The sequence below is a fragment of the Chenopodium album genome, chromosome 19 (genome assembly GCF_948465745.1).
Source record: "Chenopodium album chromosome 19, dcCheAlbu1.1, whole genome shotgun sequence".
Taxonomy (NCBI): Eukaryota; Viridiplantae; Streptophyta; class Magnoliopsida; order Caryophyllales; family Amaranthaceae; genus Chenopodium; species Chenopodium album.
The window spans coordinates 11,141,779-11,161,741 of NC_137852.1; the positions used below are offsets into that span (position 1 = coordinate 11,141,779).

The 19,963-nt window shown below is 35.2% G+C and overlaps 3 protein-coding genes across 3 annotated transcripts; all 3 read right to left on the reverse strand.

Annotated features, from left to right (window-relative positions):
* Positions 1–1,085: 1,085 nt before the first annotated feature.
* On the reverse strand, positions 1,086–2,330 carry LOC145594016 (putative disease resistance protein RGA3). The gene has a single exon (XM_081650363.1). The coding sequence runs from the start codon at positions 2,328–2,330 to the stop codon at positions 1,086–1,088; it is 1,245 nt and encodes a 414-aa protein (XP_081506489.1).
* Positions 2,331–3,962: 1,632 nt separating this feature from the next.
* On the reverse strand, positions 3,963–7,061 carry LOC145594017 (disease resistance protein RGA2-like). The gene is made up of 2 exons (XM_081650365.1): positions 6,125–7,061; positions 3,963–6,037 (listed from the first exon to the last, which is right to left on the reverse strand). The coding sequence occupies exons 1-2, from the start codon at positions 7,059–7,061 to the stop codon at positions 3,963–3,965; spliced, it is 3,012 nt and encodes a 1,003-aa protein (XP_081506491.1).
* A 9,244-nt stretch (positions 7,062–16,305) lies between these two features.
* LOC145594018 (disease resistance protein RGA2-like) lies at positions 16,306–19,963 on the reverse strand. Its single transcript, XM_081650366.1, has 2 exons — positions 16,778–19,963; positions 16,306–16,556 (listed from the first exon to the last, which is right to left on the reverse strand). The coding sequence occupies exon 1, from the start codon at positions 19,961–19,963 to the stop codon at positions 16,802–16,804; it is 3,162 nt and encodes a 1,053-aa protein (XP_081506492.1). The 3' UTR covers positions 16,306–16,556; positions 16,778–16,801.

Below are 19,963 nucleotides of genomic sequence, written 5' to 3' on the forward strand. Positions count from 1 at the left end.
GAATATTGTTTATTAGTGAACCTATGCCCTAGGCCTTTTAATATTTGATTTCTTCCCTAGTTATTCTCTTTACTCATAATCTTCGTAGTATAATTTAATATCACAACAAATATTGGTTACTCTAATAATTTGGACTATATTAATTAATTAGGAGTAGAAAGACTTGTTACCCTGTGGATTCGACCCTACTTCCCTACCTGCATAAGCTAGTGGACTTAGGAAATTATTTTTGATTAGGTGATACGACTTTAGCCTGTCAATGACATAAAATTACATGAGAGAAACTTAGCTAACATAGTTCTATAATTTCAATTATTTAATCAAAAAAGAAATGCAATGAACTTTGAATAGTGTCATAAAACAATAGTATAAGTTTTTGGTGGGAGAAAAGCAGCAACTGCGCCTTGAAGAAACATGTACGAGTAGGTCAAAATTGCTGAGGCAGGGTCCTTTGATTGAGATATAAGCCCAAAAGTTCCTGGAAATGTAATTTGTAACCGAAAAGAATGGGAAATGAGTACATGAATCGGTAATTTGCAACTCTCTTCAAAGTGCCATTATAATTTATAAACATATAGATATAAAACAATAGAAGATCACTTCTTGTGGGTTTATTAGCAGCAGCTTATTTAAGTCACCAGACAATAAAATTAGCCCATCATAAGAAGTCGTTTCATCATGGGATTAATAAAACGTCTTGAATGATAAGTGAGGTTGGTTGGTTAGTAGCAAAAGATTTCATATATTAGTCAAATAAGTGAGAATCATAGAAATCAAAGATCAAGTGATTCTTTGCCATCACAAACTAGCAGAGCAACACAATTAAGAATACAAATACACTATTTACACAAGAAACCTCATAAGAGTCCAAATCTCTAAGACTTGGAGGGAATGTTGCTTACCTCTCACTGCCAATAGTATGAGTAAACTATATGTGCAATGTGCTTCTCATCAAAATAGAAATTTTAAAAATAAAAATATGAGATTCAAGGTTATAGTAACTCAGCTTCAATATAGACATGATGCTATTTTGGCTTTCTTTAACTTGTGGTAATCCCATCTTCTGAATTGAAAGCAACTTTTGTTTATATATCTTGGCCATAGAGAAGACTTCCCACCACTCTAATTGCAAGAGGGACAAAAGCACAATCCTGTACAATATCTTCACCAATTTTGACCAAGTCTTCGGGAGGGTTTGAGTGTTGTGATCCAAATGCTACTTTTTTAAGCAAACACAATGAATCTTCCTTTGACAAGCCTTCTAATTCATGCTTTAGACCGTCTCCTATGATGTCCGCAGTTCGATGTGAGCGTGTTGTAACCACAATCCAACTTCCTTTTTGACCTCCCATCAAGTATTGCTTCAAATTTTGCCATTGCTCATAATTTTCAGTCCATACGTCATCCAAAACAAGCAAGAATTTTTTCCCAGCAAGCTGTTCTCGAAGTTGTTTTTGCAACACATCCATGGTAAAATCCTCATTCATCTTCTTTTCACCTTTGGCCGAAGCTAGAATCTTATCAAGAACCCCTCGCACATCCAGCGGCTTCTGATTCTCATCAGCAACACAAGTCCACAACTGTAATGGAAATGCAGATGTGACTCTCACATCGTTATACACAAGTTGGGCAAGAGCAGTCTTCCCCAACCCACCAATCCCCACAATAGAAAGGAAGGAAACATTTTGTTGAACATCAGAATCGAGCAACACACCAACAATCTTCTTTAAATCAAGATCTCTTCCAATGATATCAGCTTCATACACATAGGAACAGGTCTCAGGCCTTCGATTCTGAATAGGCTTAGGATCAATATTTAAGTTGAATTGACTATTATAAGCAATAGCATCCAACTTATTCTTGATCTTCTTAACCCCTTGAGCCATATTGTAAGCAGTACCAAACTTGGTAAAAAGAGAAAGCACACGAACCTTGATACCCTTAGAGAGCTTATTGCGCTCAGCAAGAGTGACAAACTCATCAAAGAGATCATCGACTTCATAAACAGCATCCTTGAGTTGTTCAATATAGAGCTGATCTTGCTCAGACAACTCTTGCTTGGACTCAGCATCCTTAAGCACAGCCTTAATCCTTACGACGGTTTTACGGAGTCCGTCAAGTTGGGATTTGTAGCCATAGACGGAGCAGATCTCTTTGAGCTGATCACAATCCAACGCTGCAAACAAAGTTTGAGAAACAGACGTGATGTTCCAACATCCATTTTTGATTTGCTGAATTTTTAGTGAGAAAAAGGAGAAGAATAATGATGGTAAGAGTAAGGGTGGAAATGGGGTTGATGACCAAATTTGATTCCGTGTAGTTATCGACATAAATCTGCCTTGATTGAGATATAAGCTCAAAATTTCCTGAACACTAAATTTGTGACCGAAAAGAACAAAACATGAGTAAATGGAAATTTGCAACTCTCTGATGACGTCGTATCCAATTGGGCAGTCCAACATCTGATGACGTAATTCCAATGAGCGGAGGGAGTGACAAAAGGGATGCTTTCTCTCTGGTGCTTCTCATTGACAAAAGGTTCTTATGTTAAGTGGCTGTCCATATTCGGCAGCCTTTTATGTTAACTAAGTTTTTCTCGTACACTTTTATTGTCTTATTATTGTGAATGTGATAGTTGCAAAATGCTGATGAATTTGCTTTTCACTCTGCTTATTAATGAATTCATGTATATCATTGTAATGCACTCGTGCTATCTAAGTCTCTTAGGGTGGGCTTACAAACTCAGCTATACAGAGGGGTAGTTGCTATTGCAATGAGACCTGAAGGCTGGTGACAGACTGACAGCGTTTGTTGATGCTTTGTTGTAGTGCGTGTTTATGTAGTTTTATCTAACGCTTTTATATCTCTTTGATTGTTACAACATGAATTATTGTAAATTGCTAAACATCAGATGTAAGTACAAGATTCTTGGACATCATTTCCTTCGTGAGAAAAATACATAAAAATTAAAAACGAAGATTCTCAACTCACTCCCAACTTCCCAAGTACTATAATAAGAACATCTATCAATTAGAATGGTGACAATGTTGTTGTTAGGTTAATTAGTAGTAGCTCATTCAGGACACAAGGGTATAATAAACCCACCACAAAAACACATTTCATCATAGATTTGTAAGAGTAAGAAAAATTATTAGTATAATAGCTGAGATTTGTAGTAAAAGAAGTCATTTCATCAAATAGGTGGTGTGCAAAAAGGATTGGGAAAATCACAGAAAACAGGAATAAGTAATTCTTCTTCATTGACAAACTAACAAAGCAATGCAATCTTTAAGTCAAGAACTACAGTAATTATTATATTGGTTACACTAATTTCACAAAAGAGAAGAATGGAAGGAATATAATGGAAGGAATTGAACAGTTCACCTGATCATAATCAAACCAAAGGAGTTAATGACAACAGTACTCGAATATAATGTTAGATATGTGTTGAATGTGAGGCCACTCCTCTTCAAGATAGTGAGTCAGGGTCGTTGATTGAGATATAAGTACAAGATTCTTGGGCACCATTTCCTTCCTGAGAGAAACCAGAGCATCAATACATGAAAAGGAAGATTCTCAAGTCACTCACAAGTACCATAATAATAATAATAATAATAATAATAATAATAATAATAACATAAGAGCATTACTTAGAATGGTAACAATGTTGTTGTTAGGTAAGTTAGTTCTCAAGGCTATCACAAGAACCCATTTCATCAAAGATTCGTAAGAGTAAGAAAACCACAGGAAACATGAATTAGTAGCAAAAGAAGTCATTTCATCAAATAGGTGGTGTGCCAACGTTCTGTAATAGCTGAATTAGTGATTCTTCTTCATTGAAATACTTGAAAGCAATGCAATCCTTAAGTATAGAAATACGGTTATTATTCGATTAAGTACTTACACTAATTTCACAACAGAAGAGATGAAAAAGTTGAATAGTTCACCTGGAACCAGAGGAGCTAAGCACGACAGTACTCGAATACAATGGAAGGAATGTGTTGAATGTGGGGCCAGTCCTCTCCATTTGGTTCTTGGCATCTTTCTTGCAGCCTTGCTGAACAATAACGGATTTCAAGCTCTCTAATAGAGGTGAGTTTGGACATCCAATTCGGCATTGATTCCACTTTTTCGCAACTGATAATATGAAGGGTTTGGAGGGCAGACAAGTACTGTATCCAATTCGGCACTTCTACCATCTCTGCAAGATGATGCAATTTCAATGTGCGAAGGGATTGACAAAAGGATACTCTCTCTACTTCTTCTGATTCACTCAAATTATTGCATTCACAAATTACTAACTCCTCCAAGGCAGAGAGATGTTCTAAACCTCCACCTACTACACTCTTCAATTTGTCATCCCGAGCTATGACAAGTTCCGCACAATCATGAAAAGAGTTCATGGGCAGCGACTTAAGCCATGCTACGTTGTCTGTTTTAACCGCCCTTAATTTGGGACCAACTTCATAAGATGAGGCCCCTTCCCCTGATATTTTCAATCTTTCATTAAAACCAGCTAGCTGTAGGTGTGTCAATACAGGACACTCCAATATAGCTGTTAGATTTGGACAAAAACACAACTTTAATAATTTCAATTGTGGAAAATGTAATTGTCCCAAATACTGCAATTCACAACGGAAAAAAACTATAGTAACAAGATTAGGAAGAAAGGTTGTGAGATTATCTTCCCTTCCCCAACTTGGCATTCTCACACCTTGATATCCACTCAAACGAAATATTCTGAGATTAGAATGAGGCTGCAACTCATCTAACACTGCTTCATCATACTCCTTTCTTCCATTCTTGAAGAAATTAAAATATACGTGTTTCAAATGCCCCTTGTTCCCTAGGCACCCACCTTCCTTTCCACCATTAATTTTATAACCAGTTGCACCTGTCTTCATAAATCGAATCCTGATTTCAAGAGAACCTTTCAGGTTGTTACTTAGAGCTTTTAGATCTTCCAACCCATCAGATTTGTTGTTCTTACTTAAACTCATGTCCCCCAACACAAACATATTAAGAGTGTGAAGGCAACTCAGCTTACACATGCCCCTTGGCATATAACTCAGCCCATCACAACCATCTAATTTCAAGACCCTCAACTTAACCAACTTGCTCAAATCTTTTGGCAATTCTTTCAACATTCTACTACGACTTATCTTTAAAATCTGGAGATTATATAATTTTATGATAGATATGGGGAGAAATATTAGACTATCATTATTTGAGAGGTCTAAATACCTCAAGTGTATCAGATCACCTATTGAACTTGGCAAACTCTTCATACGTAAATTACTCAAGTCCAATGCCCTTAGATACTTCCAATTACCTATTAATGCATCCACACAAAACTCATTCAATATGAATACTCCTATACGGTCATCAAGACGAACACATGAACGTATCTGGCTAGCAAAGAAACAATTTCTTATTCTTTGCAAAAGAAGTTCAACATCTCTGGCATTGATATTATAATTATATTGTTGCAAAGAGGTAGTATAAGAGAGGTGTCGAACATCTTTGTCTAGATTCCCATTCAAGGTTTGTGCACTGCAAATCTCTTTTCCCACAACTTGTTGAGCAAGATCATGCATTAAATCATGTATCTTACATGATCTAATGTTGCCATCTTCGTCTTTCTTCACGTCTTGTAAGAAACATCTCCGCAACAAGATCGAGAAATATTCCTCACCAAGATCTTCCGGACTCTGATGATCGTTCAATGGGATGTAGCCATGTGCCATCCAAAGCCTTATCAATGTATTCTTCTTCATCACATAATCTTTGGGGAAAATTGCACAGTAGTTAAAGCAACTTTTTAATGGAAATTCAAGCTTATGATAACTTAGCTTCAATATAGACATGATACTATTTTGGCTTTCTTTATATTTAGCTAATCCCAACTTCTGAATTGAGAGCCACTTTTGTTTATCTTGGCCATAAAGAAGACTTCCCACCACTCTAATTGCAAGAGGGACGTTAGCACATTCTTGTAAAATATCTTCACCAATTTTGACCAAGTCTTCAGGAAGGTCTGAGAAATGTTATCCAAATGCTACTTTTCTAAATAAACACCATGAATTTTCCTTCGACAAGCCTTGCAGATCGTGCACTGAACCACCTCCAATGATATGCGCTGTCTCCCGAGAACGTGTAGTTACCACAATCCAACTTCCCTTTCGGCCTCCCATTAAAAATTGTGTCAACTTATGCCAACAGTCATGATTTTCAGTCCACACATCATCTAAAACAAGCAAGAATTTTTTTCCAGCAAGTTTTTCTCGAAGTTGGATTTGCAGCCCATCCATGGTATAACCCTCATTCAACCTATGCCCCGTAGCTGAAGCTAGAATCTTACTAAGAAGCCCTTTTACGTCCAAGGACTCTTGATTTTCATCAGCAACACAAGTCCACAACCTCAAAGAAAATGCAGTTGTGACTCTGGTATCGTTATACACAAGTTGGGCAAGAGCAGTCTTCCCCAACCCACCAATCCCCACAATAGAAAGGAAGGAAACATTTTGTTGAACATTAGAATCGAGCAACACACCAACAATCTTCTCTAAGTCAAGCTCTCTTCCAATGATATCATCTTCGTACACATAAGAACAGGTCTCGAGCCTTCGATCCTTGATAGGCTTAGGATCAATATTTAAGCTGAACTGACTATCATAAGCAATAGCATCCAACTTATTCTTGATCTTCTTAACCCCTTGAGCCATATTGTAAGCAGTACCAAACTTGGTAAAAAGAGAAAGCACACGAACCTTGATACCCTTAGAGAGCTTATTGCGCTCAGCAAGAGTGACAAACTCGTCAAAGAGATCATCCGCTTCGTAAACTGCATCCTTGAGCTGTTCAATATAGAGTTGATCTTGCTCGGACAACTCTTGCTTGGATTCAGCATCCTTGAGCACAGCCTTGATTCGTACGACAGTGCGACAGAGTTCATCAAGTTTGGATTTGCAGCCAGCGATGGAGCAGATCTCTTTGAGCTGGTCACAATCCAACGCTGCAAACAAAGTTTGAGCAACAGACATGATTGTTCCAATGTCCATTTTTAATTTGCTGAATTTTTAGTGAGAAAAAGGAGAAGAATAATGATGGTAAGAGTAAGGGTGGAAATGGGGTTGATGACCAAAGAGTCAAAGACCATCTAAGTAATTGTATTATAATAATGATCCGCACGACAATTGGTTCATATTATTGGCATCTTAATTATTGAATCAAACAGTAAAGGTACTGACAAGCAAGTTGTAATTGCTATTGATATTGATGAATGTGGCGGAGCTAGTGAGCTACCACTGACCACCAAATGAAAAATGAGTGGGAATGGTGTTAGTGACTCCAACATGATATCCGCATTTCATGGCAAGGTTCTACTAAATAATCTTGGTTTAAGGTTCAACAACTCTATTTTCAAGAGACTTGTGAAGTTGTCAATAACAAATTGTAATTTTAAAGCAACAAGTTTGTTAAATAATCTTTGTTTTGAACTTAGCAAGTAGCCGAAGTAGGTATGGCTCTTCTTCTCTTGGCAAGCCATATATTATTTATAGTTATTTCAATATAGCAGCAATGGATCACGTGAGAGCATGTTAAAGTACGTGACTTGCGCTTCCCTAAATGTTGCAATAATATAAAAAATATTAAAAAAAAAAAAAAAAAAAGCAAACGTAACACCCCGATTTACTAACTAATAAAAAACCAAAATTAAAGAAAAATTAACAATCTTTAAATAAAAGTGCGAAAGCATACACCTAAATTGGAGGTATTACCGCCACACTCGACCACCTGTTAAGTGTTAAGGCTTATAAAATCCCAACTGTACAACTCAATAAATCTAAGTGAGCTACTACTTATTACACAACTTTACAAACTTATTAAAAACACTAATCGAAACACTTGAGCTTCTTTAGCTACGATCACTTGATTAACCTGCTAGACAATCTTGACAGGTCACCATTAAAGATAAATTCCAAAATAGATCATCACAAGGTCACTATAAGAAAAAGACATGATCGCAAACACAAATAACACAACAAAAAAAACACACACGTCAGCTGGGTAATCGTCACATATCAGAATACAGATAATAATAGAATAATTAACATTACTAGCTCATTTAATTAAAAAAATGTAGTTCAAAACTACATTACTCGTGACTTAGTCAACGCAGGAGAAAAAAAGTCAACAGCGAGATTCCGACAATAGGTAGTATTTTACAACATTTGGTTTTAAAGAGGTAGTCATTTACAACAAATTTTTTAAAAGGTCGTTTTTTTCACAAAAGTTGTATATAAAAGGTAGTTTTTCACAAAAAATCCTACTCTCAATAACAAAAAAAACACCTCTAACCATGACTTATATGGGTCAAATCCCACTACAGGGAACCATAGAAAAATAAATATAAAGATTGTACCTCATTCTTAATTAACATGCCAAGAACTAAGGTCTATAACGTCGAGCCTCAAACCAAAAATAATATTATAATTCTGAACTTTTTTATCTCATACATCGATCAAATAAATTCATTGATTAATAAATAATATCTCAACAATGGCAAATGATTCCCAAATAACATAATAATTCAGTTCACAAAAATACCTCAACTCTTATAGGGCAATAATTCTTATACCCAAATATAATTAACTCACAACCCAAAATAATACTCAGCATTAATAATCCTAAAACCTTAATATAACAATACTCCCTATAGATCAACAACATTAAAAACCCTAGCACAATAACACAATCAATCAATACGGCAATTAAATTATATTATACAATACACTAATCACATACAATCATTGATCTGTACACCCGGGCAAATAACGACGCTGCCTAAAAAATAAAACGTAGGCAACAAACAAATTAAATTTCTTTTAAAAAAAAACGCAGAAAGAACATATTGCTTTGGAACAAAGAACATTCAGTTGAAAAAGAACATGTAGATGTCAATATGTCACGTGTATCTCATTCTTACACCAGCATAATGCCACATCATCATTCAATATAACATGTGTACTTCTAGCATATTTTTGTTTCATGTCATGGTTAACCAAAAATGCATACAATTAAGACCACATTGAAAGAAGACCAACTTATTACCATCCAAGCTATAAGCTAATGTTGTTATATCTATGCACATCAATATATAAATACATATTAGAAATAAAAGGAAAAATTATTCAAAACTATTTATTATTGTTATTGTAATCTTATAATTTTCGACAATAAAAAAACTCTATCAAGCTCTTTAATAATAATAGTGATAAAAATCCTCAAAGTAACACGGACACCCGGAGCAATGCCCGGGCCGCGCGAGCACTAGTTATATTATACAATACACTAATCACATACGATCATTGATCTGTATACCCGGGCAAATAACGACGCTACCTAAAAAATAAAACGTAGGCAACAAACAAATTTTGTTTTTTTTAAAAAAAAACACTCAGAAAGAACATATTGCTTTGGAACAAAGAACATTACATTCAGTGAAAAAGAACATGTAGATGTGAAACATGAGTTTTTTTAGATATATTCATTAAACTTCGAACTAATTAAATTTGAGAAAATACAAGCTTATGATCTAAATAAATAAATATTTCGTTTTTCAAGTGGCAAAGTTAGTTACAAGTAAATCAACAACTTTTAGTAAATATGGGCTCAGAGTTGTTGATAATTACAAACATATCATTCTGACTGCACTATTTTATTAGTTCATTCACGGTTTTAGCATTTTATAAATGAATTTAGTTTATTATTAATGAATTTAGTACCTGATTTGTTAATGGTTTAGACACATTCAAATGTTGGAACATCTAAATTAATAAGCCAAAATTTTAATTCAACAAGAAGGTAAAGTATTGTGGTCCGGTCATACAAACAGAAAAAAATAAAATTTTTAATTGTCATAAATTAGATAATAATGGTCATGTTTCAAAAAATAAATAAATAAATAAAATATTAATAATAATAATGATAATGGTCACATATTAAGTTATAAATATCAGATATTTGGGGGGGTCTTATGGTAAAAATAGAAAAAAAAATGGCACAAAAATATAGGAAAATTTGGTTTTGAGCAATTTACTTTAAATTGTGTAAAATAAATAAATTACTGTAAATTATTTTAACTTTTTTATTTAGGGTAATGATATATGTAGCCCTAAGGGTTATATATAAGCATCAAATACATTCTTGGAAATTATATAAAATTAGGAATTCATGACAAAAACACTCGTAGATCAATGTAATTATTGTTTATATTTTGATGATTTCTTAACTTTTTACGATTTTCAAGTGTAAATTTAATGCTTAATTTTCCTTTTAGTTAAAGGCAAAAAATTAGTGAAAAGCTAAACGTCGCCCTTGAAAATCTAACTAACGCCCGTAAAATAAACTAAAATTACAAATTTACCCTGTTTTATAAAAAAAATTACCCCTCAATTTACCCCACTCTTCATACTACCCACCAATACCACCACCACCACCTCATCCTCTTCTTTTAACCACCAACTTCTTACCTTCGGTTTCACGATCTACACAGCCACGATAATGACGAGTAAGGACAAAGGGAAGTCGGTCGCCAACGGAGAAAATGTTTGTTTTTTTTATTTTCTGAATTCGCAGCAAACGCCTAGATTTTTTGCACGTCCTAGGCACAAACGCCTAGTTCGTGCGAACAACCGTGTGGTTGTATGAAAAATCTAGGCGTTTGTTCGCACGACTTAGGCGTTTTTTTAGGATGTTTCGAATAGCCTAGGATGTTTCAAAAAAACTAGGCGTTTCAGCCTAGGGTATTCGAAAATTCTAGGCGTTTTTCGGGTTTCAAATTTTTTAAAAAAAATTATTGTGACGTACCGATTCCGTACGATTCGACAAGCCTTCAGTGAGCGTCTAAGGTTGTGATTCTGGTATTTCGTCGTTGTCCATAAGATCTAACGAATTTGATTTTGCAAAATTTTAAAAATTTGTTTGATTTTAATTTTGTATCATTCCAACTCTTGGAAACTTCAATCTTAAAATTATAGGTATTTTTATTTATTTCTGAAAATAATATAGCCTCCAATGAGTTCACTAACTTTTAGCTGGCCACTTTATGAAATTACTCGGTTAGTGTTATAATGGTTAACCCGTTACGGATATAGAGCTTACTTAATAGATAATATAGGAGTTATAGTTAATAATATAAGGGTTATGTTGTCAGTGTTTTAGGGGTTACTTTGTTATTTCAGGGTTACTCAAACAATATAATAAGGCTTTACCCTTTCAATATAATACCAATAACCCTACGGTGTTGCAGCGCATAGAAAACACACTAGCATAAGTTCCACAATTTTCCTTTAAAAAAAAAAAACTTCCTACATTGTATTTATTTTAATATCTTACTATGTGTATATATCCCGTGCATTTTACACGGGTACACTCTAGTATATATAATTTAGTAGTACATAGCAGTTGTTCCGGGTGAGCTCCGATACCGAGATGTCTTGGGGTTGGTAAAGGTTTACCGTCCAATTTAATGTCTGCACAGTCAGTACAGATAATCTAGCCGGGGGTTATCCGGGAATAACCGCTCCGATGCTAAAGTTAGTAATCTGAGGAGGAAAGTATGAAGAGAGAGAAAAAGTGTAGAGAGAGAGAGAGATTGTACCTTAATTATGAAAATGTGGCTGGGTATATATAGGGGAATAACCAAGCAGGTGCCACCAGTCCTTATAGGTGGCGCACCGACTTTATAGGTGGCAGGTGCTTGCGTGGTTTTAAGCTGCTCTCCACGTGGCCGAGAAACCGGCCATTGTGGATGCTAAGCTGGTTTGCTAATTGCTGGCTAATTAGTAACATTAAGTCATTTATCGGCCAAATAGCTAGGTTGTCAATATTATCCCGTACAGCAGTAATATCGTTAATAGTACATAGCAATGTATGTCATGTACAGTAGACTCTCCCTTTATATAGATATACTTATGCATTGAAGTCAAATGTGTAGATTAAAAATATAATTTAAATATCAATAATAATTAATGACATCATACATAGAATTGGAGGGAAAAAAAATTTAATGTGAGAATGACACGTAGTATAGTTACAGAATTGATAATGCCAATAATGTTTTATTTTAGAGATGGTTAATAGGATTATTATTTTATTTTATATTTATTATTTTTTTTAAAAAAAAAAAAAAAAAAAAAAACCCAATAGGATGGACCGATGGAGCAACGGAAGTTAAAGCAAATAACCTGAGCTGGGTGGCAAATGTTGTTATTTTGTCGAACAGTGATGTGAATTGGGAAAATTTGTATGAACTAGTTAAGGGTCTGCTCTCACACGTTAATACATACAATTATATATGAAATTCTGACTATAAAATCTTGGAAGCTCACCCAATTTAAACTACTGGTAAAACCCCCAAGTTTATTCATATTTGACAATTGACATACTTTCACGACTACCTGCAAAATCCATTGGCCATGGAAATCTCTTGTAAGTTCTAATCCAACCCCACTTCATCAAAACCCACCTTTATCGAACCAAACATCTTCCTAACCAGCAACAATCACTAATCCTTGTTTCAGAGGAATTCAATTACCACTCAGTTGAATGATGCCCACCACCTGTTCGACGAAATTACCAGCTACCAAGCTCTGTTTTGGTGATCACCGTTTTGGTTGTAAATAATCTCTCCTCTTGTGATGGTTTAGTTTTTGTTTGTGACGAGGAAAGCAATACGTTGTTCGTAAACCCGACAACAAGGCTATTCTAGTGAGTATTCAAGTTTTATTTAACTATCTGTCTATTTTTATTAGTGAATGATTATGTCACTAATATAATTCCCAGAAATAAACATTACAGTTGGCCAAATTGGCAAATTCATTTGTCAAACAATGCTTGAATGTATCCTTTATTCTGCACTTGACAATAACAAACCTATAAAATTTCTTGTATATTGTTAAATTGGTGCAAACAAAGTGCATTTATTATCAAAGAGGCATTGATTAATTTGTGTGTGTGTGTGTGTGTGTTTTTTTTTTCTTCTGATGCTTCCACAAGTTAATATTTTTTACATTTTGATTCTTCTGAATGATTATGGCTTCCAGTTCTGAAAATTTGGAGTCTTTATTTTACTCGCCAAGCATGCCTGGATCTCTTAGTCTTCATATTGATGCAGCTATCATTATGGGGGCTACTTTCTTATTCTCTGCATTAGCTAGTGCTAACTGCTAAGTAGTGTGATTTTGATCTGAAGTTTTTTATTTTTGTAAACTATGATGGATGGTTGTGCAGTCATAGCCTTTATTTAGATTAAGCTACGTCTTTGATTTTTTATATGTATCTGTATGGGGGTTTAAGTTTTATTGGCCATGTTTTTATTAGGTTTGTAAATTGACACCTTGTGTGTGCGAGCGCGTTTTGATTTTGTCTATATCCTTATGTTTGTTTGAGCTTAATTGCCCATGCTTTTTATAGGTGTGCTTAATTGCCCATTCTGTTATAAAATTGCTTTATAACATGTTATGTTGTCTTATATAATGTGTGTTACTATATCGGCTATCTATAAGAGCACACACCAACTTGTTTCAAGGCTTGTTATAATGAATTGTTATACCGGTTATGTATATGCCATTCACGGGTAGCATGCTATCATATATTGTCATTAAACCAGATCTTAGAAGTGAGAAGGGATCCTTTGTGGATATGGCAAGATCATACATGCAGAATTGTCCTGCTTGGGCAGCTCCGACTTTGAAGCAAGCTGAGGCTGGATCTCATCACCGTTGGGCAGGCTACATGTCCAGGAAGAAAAACTGATGTCAACCTTACGCAGTTCTGAGGGTAATTATATTACGTAGTAGATTTTTGTTAAATGTCCTGATGCCTTTAAAGGTACACTTTATCCAGTTACTTTTTATTGCTACTTTGACAATCATATTTTGATCATGTTTTGTATGATTTTGTTTTCTTGTATGTTGTATTTCTTATACTTTTAAGTGTGAATTATCTGCTTGAATAGACAGAATGAGCTGTTAGGTTTTCCTTTGGCTGATTTTTCATTTTGTTGCGGTGTTATTCTAATGATCTATATTTGTTTTGCTATGACCATTTTGCTTGCTGGTTAATCTCTCAAGTGATTGCTATTTTGCTTGCTGGGTTTGAATTAGGATTGTTGTTTTGCTTTATATTCCTTGCAAGTTGCAACAAAGGCCTTATTTTATTTCATTAATTTATTTATGTCTCATAAACTACTACTCTTACTGTACTAAACTACTATTTCTTACTATTTTATGTTATTTTTGTGTGTTATTAATCATAAAGGGAGGACACATGACATGCAAATTCTAGTCTCACAATGATTTTAAGTCATAAATATTTAATTTTACATTACCCATAAAAAAATAAAAAAATAAAAAAAATTATATAAGCCACTCTTAATCAATTTTTTGACCACCTAAAAAACCTTACATACTTCTTCTCATTCTTAGTTTTTATATATCTTTTTAGAGTAATTCAGAGTTTGACCTGCATGTTTAGAATGTTTAATAACACGCCAAGTGACGTGAACAAAATATAGTCTTCACTTGCAGTTGGAGAATCTTGGAATACAAAAGGTGAAGCCGTGAAGGCTGCACAAGGTTGGAATGTAAAAGGTTTCAGTCATAATATTCAGCTCGTACTTAGTATTTTACCAACACCGGGAATTAATATTTGCTTCAATTCATTTAATGCTTTAATTAATCTTCTTTGAATATATAGCCTCTGATTTTTATCATTCAAAAAAAGTTCAAATCACCAGCATACATGGAGGTGTTTCCACAAGATATCATTGTCAGCATATTCTCCCGGCTACCTTCAAAATCAATCGGAAGATCCCGGTGTGTGTCAAAGCCATGGAAGGCTCATCCTCCTTGTTTCCAATGATGGCTTGCTCTATTCCATCAATTTTGAAAATGCCAACTACAGTTTCGAAGAAATCACTGTTTTTGCTACCAAGCTTAGTATTTCAGGCAAGACTAGTAATGCGAGCTCTTGTGATGGGTTGCTTTTGATGATGAATGAATCATATAACAAGTGGTTATTAATAAATCCAACTATGAATTCCATAAATGAGTTGCCTATCTCATCTTTTGCTCTTAAAAATAGTTTTACAATGTGTGGACTTGGGTATGATTCAGTTAATGATGATTATAAGATTGTTAACATTTCTTTGTTGAAACTTATGAGAAGCATGACTTTAAGCCTCACTGTCATGACTTCATAATGGAAGTTTTGTTCAGACACTTTTATAGTCTTCAAGTCTTGTGATTGTGACAGTGGCAAAATGCTGATGAATTTACTTTTCGCGCTATGTTGATTTATATACAATATTCACCTAGTGATAAAGAAACAGAGAAACCTCACGACCTGGTCGTAAGGTTAGTAACAAGAAGTATAAACAGTTGAGTTAGTCGTACCCCTAGAAGCAAATTACTACTATAGAATAACAACATTAATATGAAGAGCGACAAAGTAAGTTCATGAGCATCTCAATAGTTTCAGAATCACATAAAAGTATACAAGAGAAACTTAGCTAACAGTCACATAATCTCATTTATATCAGAAAAATAATGCAATGAAATTTGAAAAGTAGTGTCATGAAACAATAGTACAAGTTTCTAATGGTAGAATAGCAGCAACTGTGTCTTGAAGAAACATATTGGTCAAAATCGCTGAGAGGCAGGGTCCTTGATTGAGATATAATTTAAGCCCAAATTTCCGGGACACCAAATTTGTGACCGAAAAGAACAAAACATGAGTCCATGAAATGGAAATTCGCAACTCTCTTAAGATTAACATTATATACATATCGATATAAAACAACAGAAGATTACTAGCAGCAGCTTATTTAAGTCATCAGATAGTAAAATCAACCCATCAGAAAAATTCGTTTCATCATTGGATTAAGAAAACATCTTGGATGAAAAGTGAGGTTGGTTGTTAGCAAAATATTTCGTATATTAGTCAAATAAGTGAGAATCACATGAATCAAAGATTGAGTGATTCTTCTTCATCACAAACTAGCAGAGCAACACAATTAAGTATACAAATACGCTAAATATTTAATTTACATTACTTTCACAACACATATTCAAATAATATATCTATTTACTACTACAAAATCTGGGGATTAAATATTGAATAACTAACCTGATCAGAATGCAACTTGATCAAAAATCACTATCATAATCATCTTGTAAAAAGAAAAATAACAAAGTAAATTCATCAGCATCTCATTTGTATCATAATCGCACAAGAGCATGAGGAAAACTTAGCAAACATATAATATAATCTCATACAATCTACCCGGAAAAGAAGAAAAAAAGAAAGGATTGCAAGAACATATGGATAGTAGTGTATTAATTAATACAAAGGTAAAACATTACAATTTTCTGATAGGAGAATGGCTTGCTAGTAGGAACTCCGTCTTCAAGAAACGTATAGGGGCAAAATAGCATGTCAGGGTCCTTGATAGAGATGTAAGTATAGGATTCCTGGACACCATTTCCTTCCTGAGGAAAACCAGAGCATCAATACATAAAAAGGAAGCTTCTCAAGTCACTCCCAAGAAGAAAAAAACAAAACCAAAAACATATGAGCATCACTTAGAATGGTAAAAATGTTGTTAGGTTAATTAGTTGTAGCAACAATGCAATCTTTAAGTCTAGAAATACACTAATAATTTGATTGGTTACACTAATTTAACAAGAGATGAAAAAGTTGAATAGTTCACCTGAAAATTAGCAAACCAGAAGAGCTAATAATCACAGTGCGTGAATTCAATGGAAGGAATGTGTTGAATGTGGGGCCAGTCCTCTCCAGTTGATTCTTGGCATCTTTCTTCTAGCCGTGCTGAACAATACTTGACTGTAAGTTCTCTAAGAGAGGTGAGTTTGGACATCCAATTCGGCATTGATTCCACTTTTTTGCAACTGTGAACATTAAGGTTTTGGAGGGCAGACAAGTACTGTATCCAATTCGGCAGTTCTACCATCTCACTAAGATAATACAATCTCATTGTGCGAAGGGATTGACAAAAGGATACTCTCTCTACTTCTTCTGATTCACTCAAATTATTGCATATGCAATCATCAATTTCTAACTCCTCCAAGGCAGAGAGATGCTCTAAACCTCCACGTACTACACTCTTCAATTTCTTGCAATCATAAATTTTCAAGCATTTCAGGGAAGCCGAGCAGCTACAAAATGCCTCCATAGCTTCTCCCAAACTTTCCACCTTGTTGTCCCTATATATGCAAAGTGCTGCACGATCATGAAAAGAGTTGATGGGCAGTGAATTAAGCCATGCCACATTGTCGATTACAACATCCCTTAAATTGAGACCAATTTCATAAGATGAGGCCTCTCCCCCTGATATTGCTATTATTTTCAATCTTTCATTGAATGAACGTAATTTTAGCTTTTCCAGTGCAGGACACTCCAAAATAGCTGTTAGGTTTGGACAATCATACAACTTTAATTTTTTCAATTGAGGAAGTCGTAATTGTCCCAAATGCTGCAATTGCCGACAACAAGTAAAACATATTTGAACAAGATTAGGGAGAAAGGTTGCCAAGTTATAATTGTCCCTTGCCCAACTTGGCATTCTCACACCTTCATATCCACTTACACGAAATTTCTTGAGATTAGAATGTGGCTGCAACTCTTCCATCACTGCTTCTTCATACTCCTTTCTTTCGTTGCAGAAGAAAGTAATGCACACTTCTTTTAGATGTTCCTTGTTCACCAGGCACCCACCTTCCTTTCCACTATTTATTTTATAACCTGTCTTCATATATCGAACCATGATCACAAGAGTACCTTTCAGGTTACTTAGAGCTTTTAGATTTTCCAACCCTTCAAGTAAGTTGTTCTTACTTGAACTCATGTCTCCCAACACAAACATATTAAGAGTGTGAAGGCAACTCAACTTACGCATGCCCCTTGGCATATACCTCAAATCATAACAACCTTCTAAATCAAAGACCCTCAACTTAACCAACTTGCTCAAATCTTTTGGCAGTTCTTTCAACTTTTTACAATGTGTTAAGTTTAAAAACTGGAGATTATATAGTTTTGTAATAGAAGTTGGAAGAACATCCAGACCAGTCCATGAGAGGTCTAGATACCTCAAATGTATCAGATCACCTATTGAGCTCGGCAAACTCTTGATTCTTGACCGAAGCAACTCTAATGCCCTCAAATACTTCCAATTACCTACTAATGCAGCCACACAAAGCTGATCCATTTTGAATTCTTTATTACAAAAAAATGATGAATATGACTCATTAGCATCAAGATATGAACGTAGATGGCTCTCATTATTAGTAAAAGAGAAATTTTTTGTAAGTCTAATAAGAGAGAGATGACGAACTTTTTTGTCTACATCCCCATTCATGGTTTCCACTCTGCAAATCTCCTTTCCCACAACTTGTTGAGCAAGATCATGCATTAAATCATGTATCTTACATGACCTAATATTACCATCTTCATCTTTGCTCACATCTTGGAAGAAACATCTCCGCAACAAGATTGAGAAATATTCCTCACCAATTTCTTCTGGACTCGGATGATCATTCAATGGAATGTAGCCATGTGCCATCCAAAGCCTTATCAATGTATCCTTCTTCATCTTATAATCTTTGGGGAAAATTGCACAGTAGCTAAAGCAACTCTTTAATGGAGATTCAAGGTTATAGTAACTCAGCTTCAATATAGACATGATGCTATTTTGGCTTTCTTTAACTTGTGCTAATCCCATCTTCTGAATTGAAAGCCACTTTTGTTTATCCTGGCCATAGAGAAGACTTCCCACCACTCTAATTGCAAGAGGGACAAAAGCGCATTCCTGTACAATATCTTCACCAATTTTGACCAAGTCTTCGGGAGGGTTTGAGTGTTGTGATCCAAATGCTACTTTTTTAAGCAAACACAAAGAATCTTCCTTTGACAAGCCTTCTAATTCATGCTTTAGACCGTCTCCTATGATTTCCGCAGTTCGATGTGAGCGTGTTGTAACCACAATCCAACTTCCAATCTGACCTCCCATCAAGTATTGCTTCAAATTTTGCCATTGCTCATAATTTTCAGTCCATACATCATCCAAAACAAGAAAGTATTTTTTCCCGGCAAGCTGTTCTCGAAGTTGTTTTTGCAACACATCCATGGTAAAATCCTCATTCGTCTTCTTTTCACCTTTGGCCGAAGCTAGAATCTTATCAAGAACCCCTCGCACATCCAGCAGCTTCTGATTCTCATCAGCAACACAAGTCCACAACTGTAATGGAAATGCAGATGTGACTCTTGCATCGTTATACACAAGTTGGGCAAGAGCAGTCTTCCCCAACCCACCAATCCCCACAATAGAAAGGAAGGAAACATTTTGTTGAACATCAGAATCGAGCAACACACCAACAATCTTCTCTAAATCAAGCGCTCTTCCAATGATATCAGCTTCATACACATAAGAACAGGTCTCGAGCCTTCGATTCTGAATAGGGTTAGGATCAATATTTAAGCTGAACTGACTATTATAAGCAATAGCATCCAACTTATTCTTGATCTTCTTAACCCCTTGAGCCATATTGTAAGCCGTACCAAACTTGGTAAAAAGAGAAAGGACACGAACCTTGACACCCTTGGAGAGCTTATTGCGCTCAGCAAGAGTGACAAACTCATCAAAGAGATCATCGGCTTCATAAACAGCATCCTTGAGTTGTTCAATATAGAGCTGATCTTGCTCAGACAACTCTTGCTTGGACTCCGCATCCTTAAGCACAGCCTTGATCCTTACGACGGTTTCACGGAGTCCGTCAAGTTGGGATTTGTAGCCAGCGATGGAGCAGATCTCTTTGAGCTGATCACAATCAAGAGCTGCAAACAAAGTTTGAGCAACAGAAAGGATTGTCCCAACGTCCAT

Coding starts and splice junctions, on each gene's coding strand:
- LOC145594017 (XM_081650365.1), bottom strand. CDS start 7,061: ATGGACATTGGAACAATCATGTCTGTTGCTCAAACTTTGTTTGCAGCG. Junction 6,038..6,124: donor GACAGCGCATATCATTGGAG/GTGGTTCAGTGC, acceptor AACATTTCTCAG/ACCTTCCTGAAGACTTGGTC.
- LOC145594016 (XM_081650363.1), bottom strand. CDS start 2,330: ATGTCGATAACTACACGGAATCAAATTTGGTCATCAACCCCATTTCCA.
- LOC145594018 (XM_081650366.1), bottom strand. CDS start 19,963: ATGGACGTTGGGACAATCCTTTCTGTTGCTCAAACTTTGTTTGCAGCT.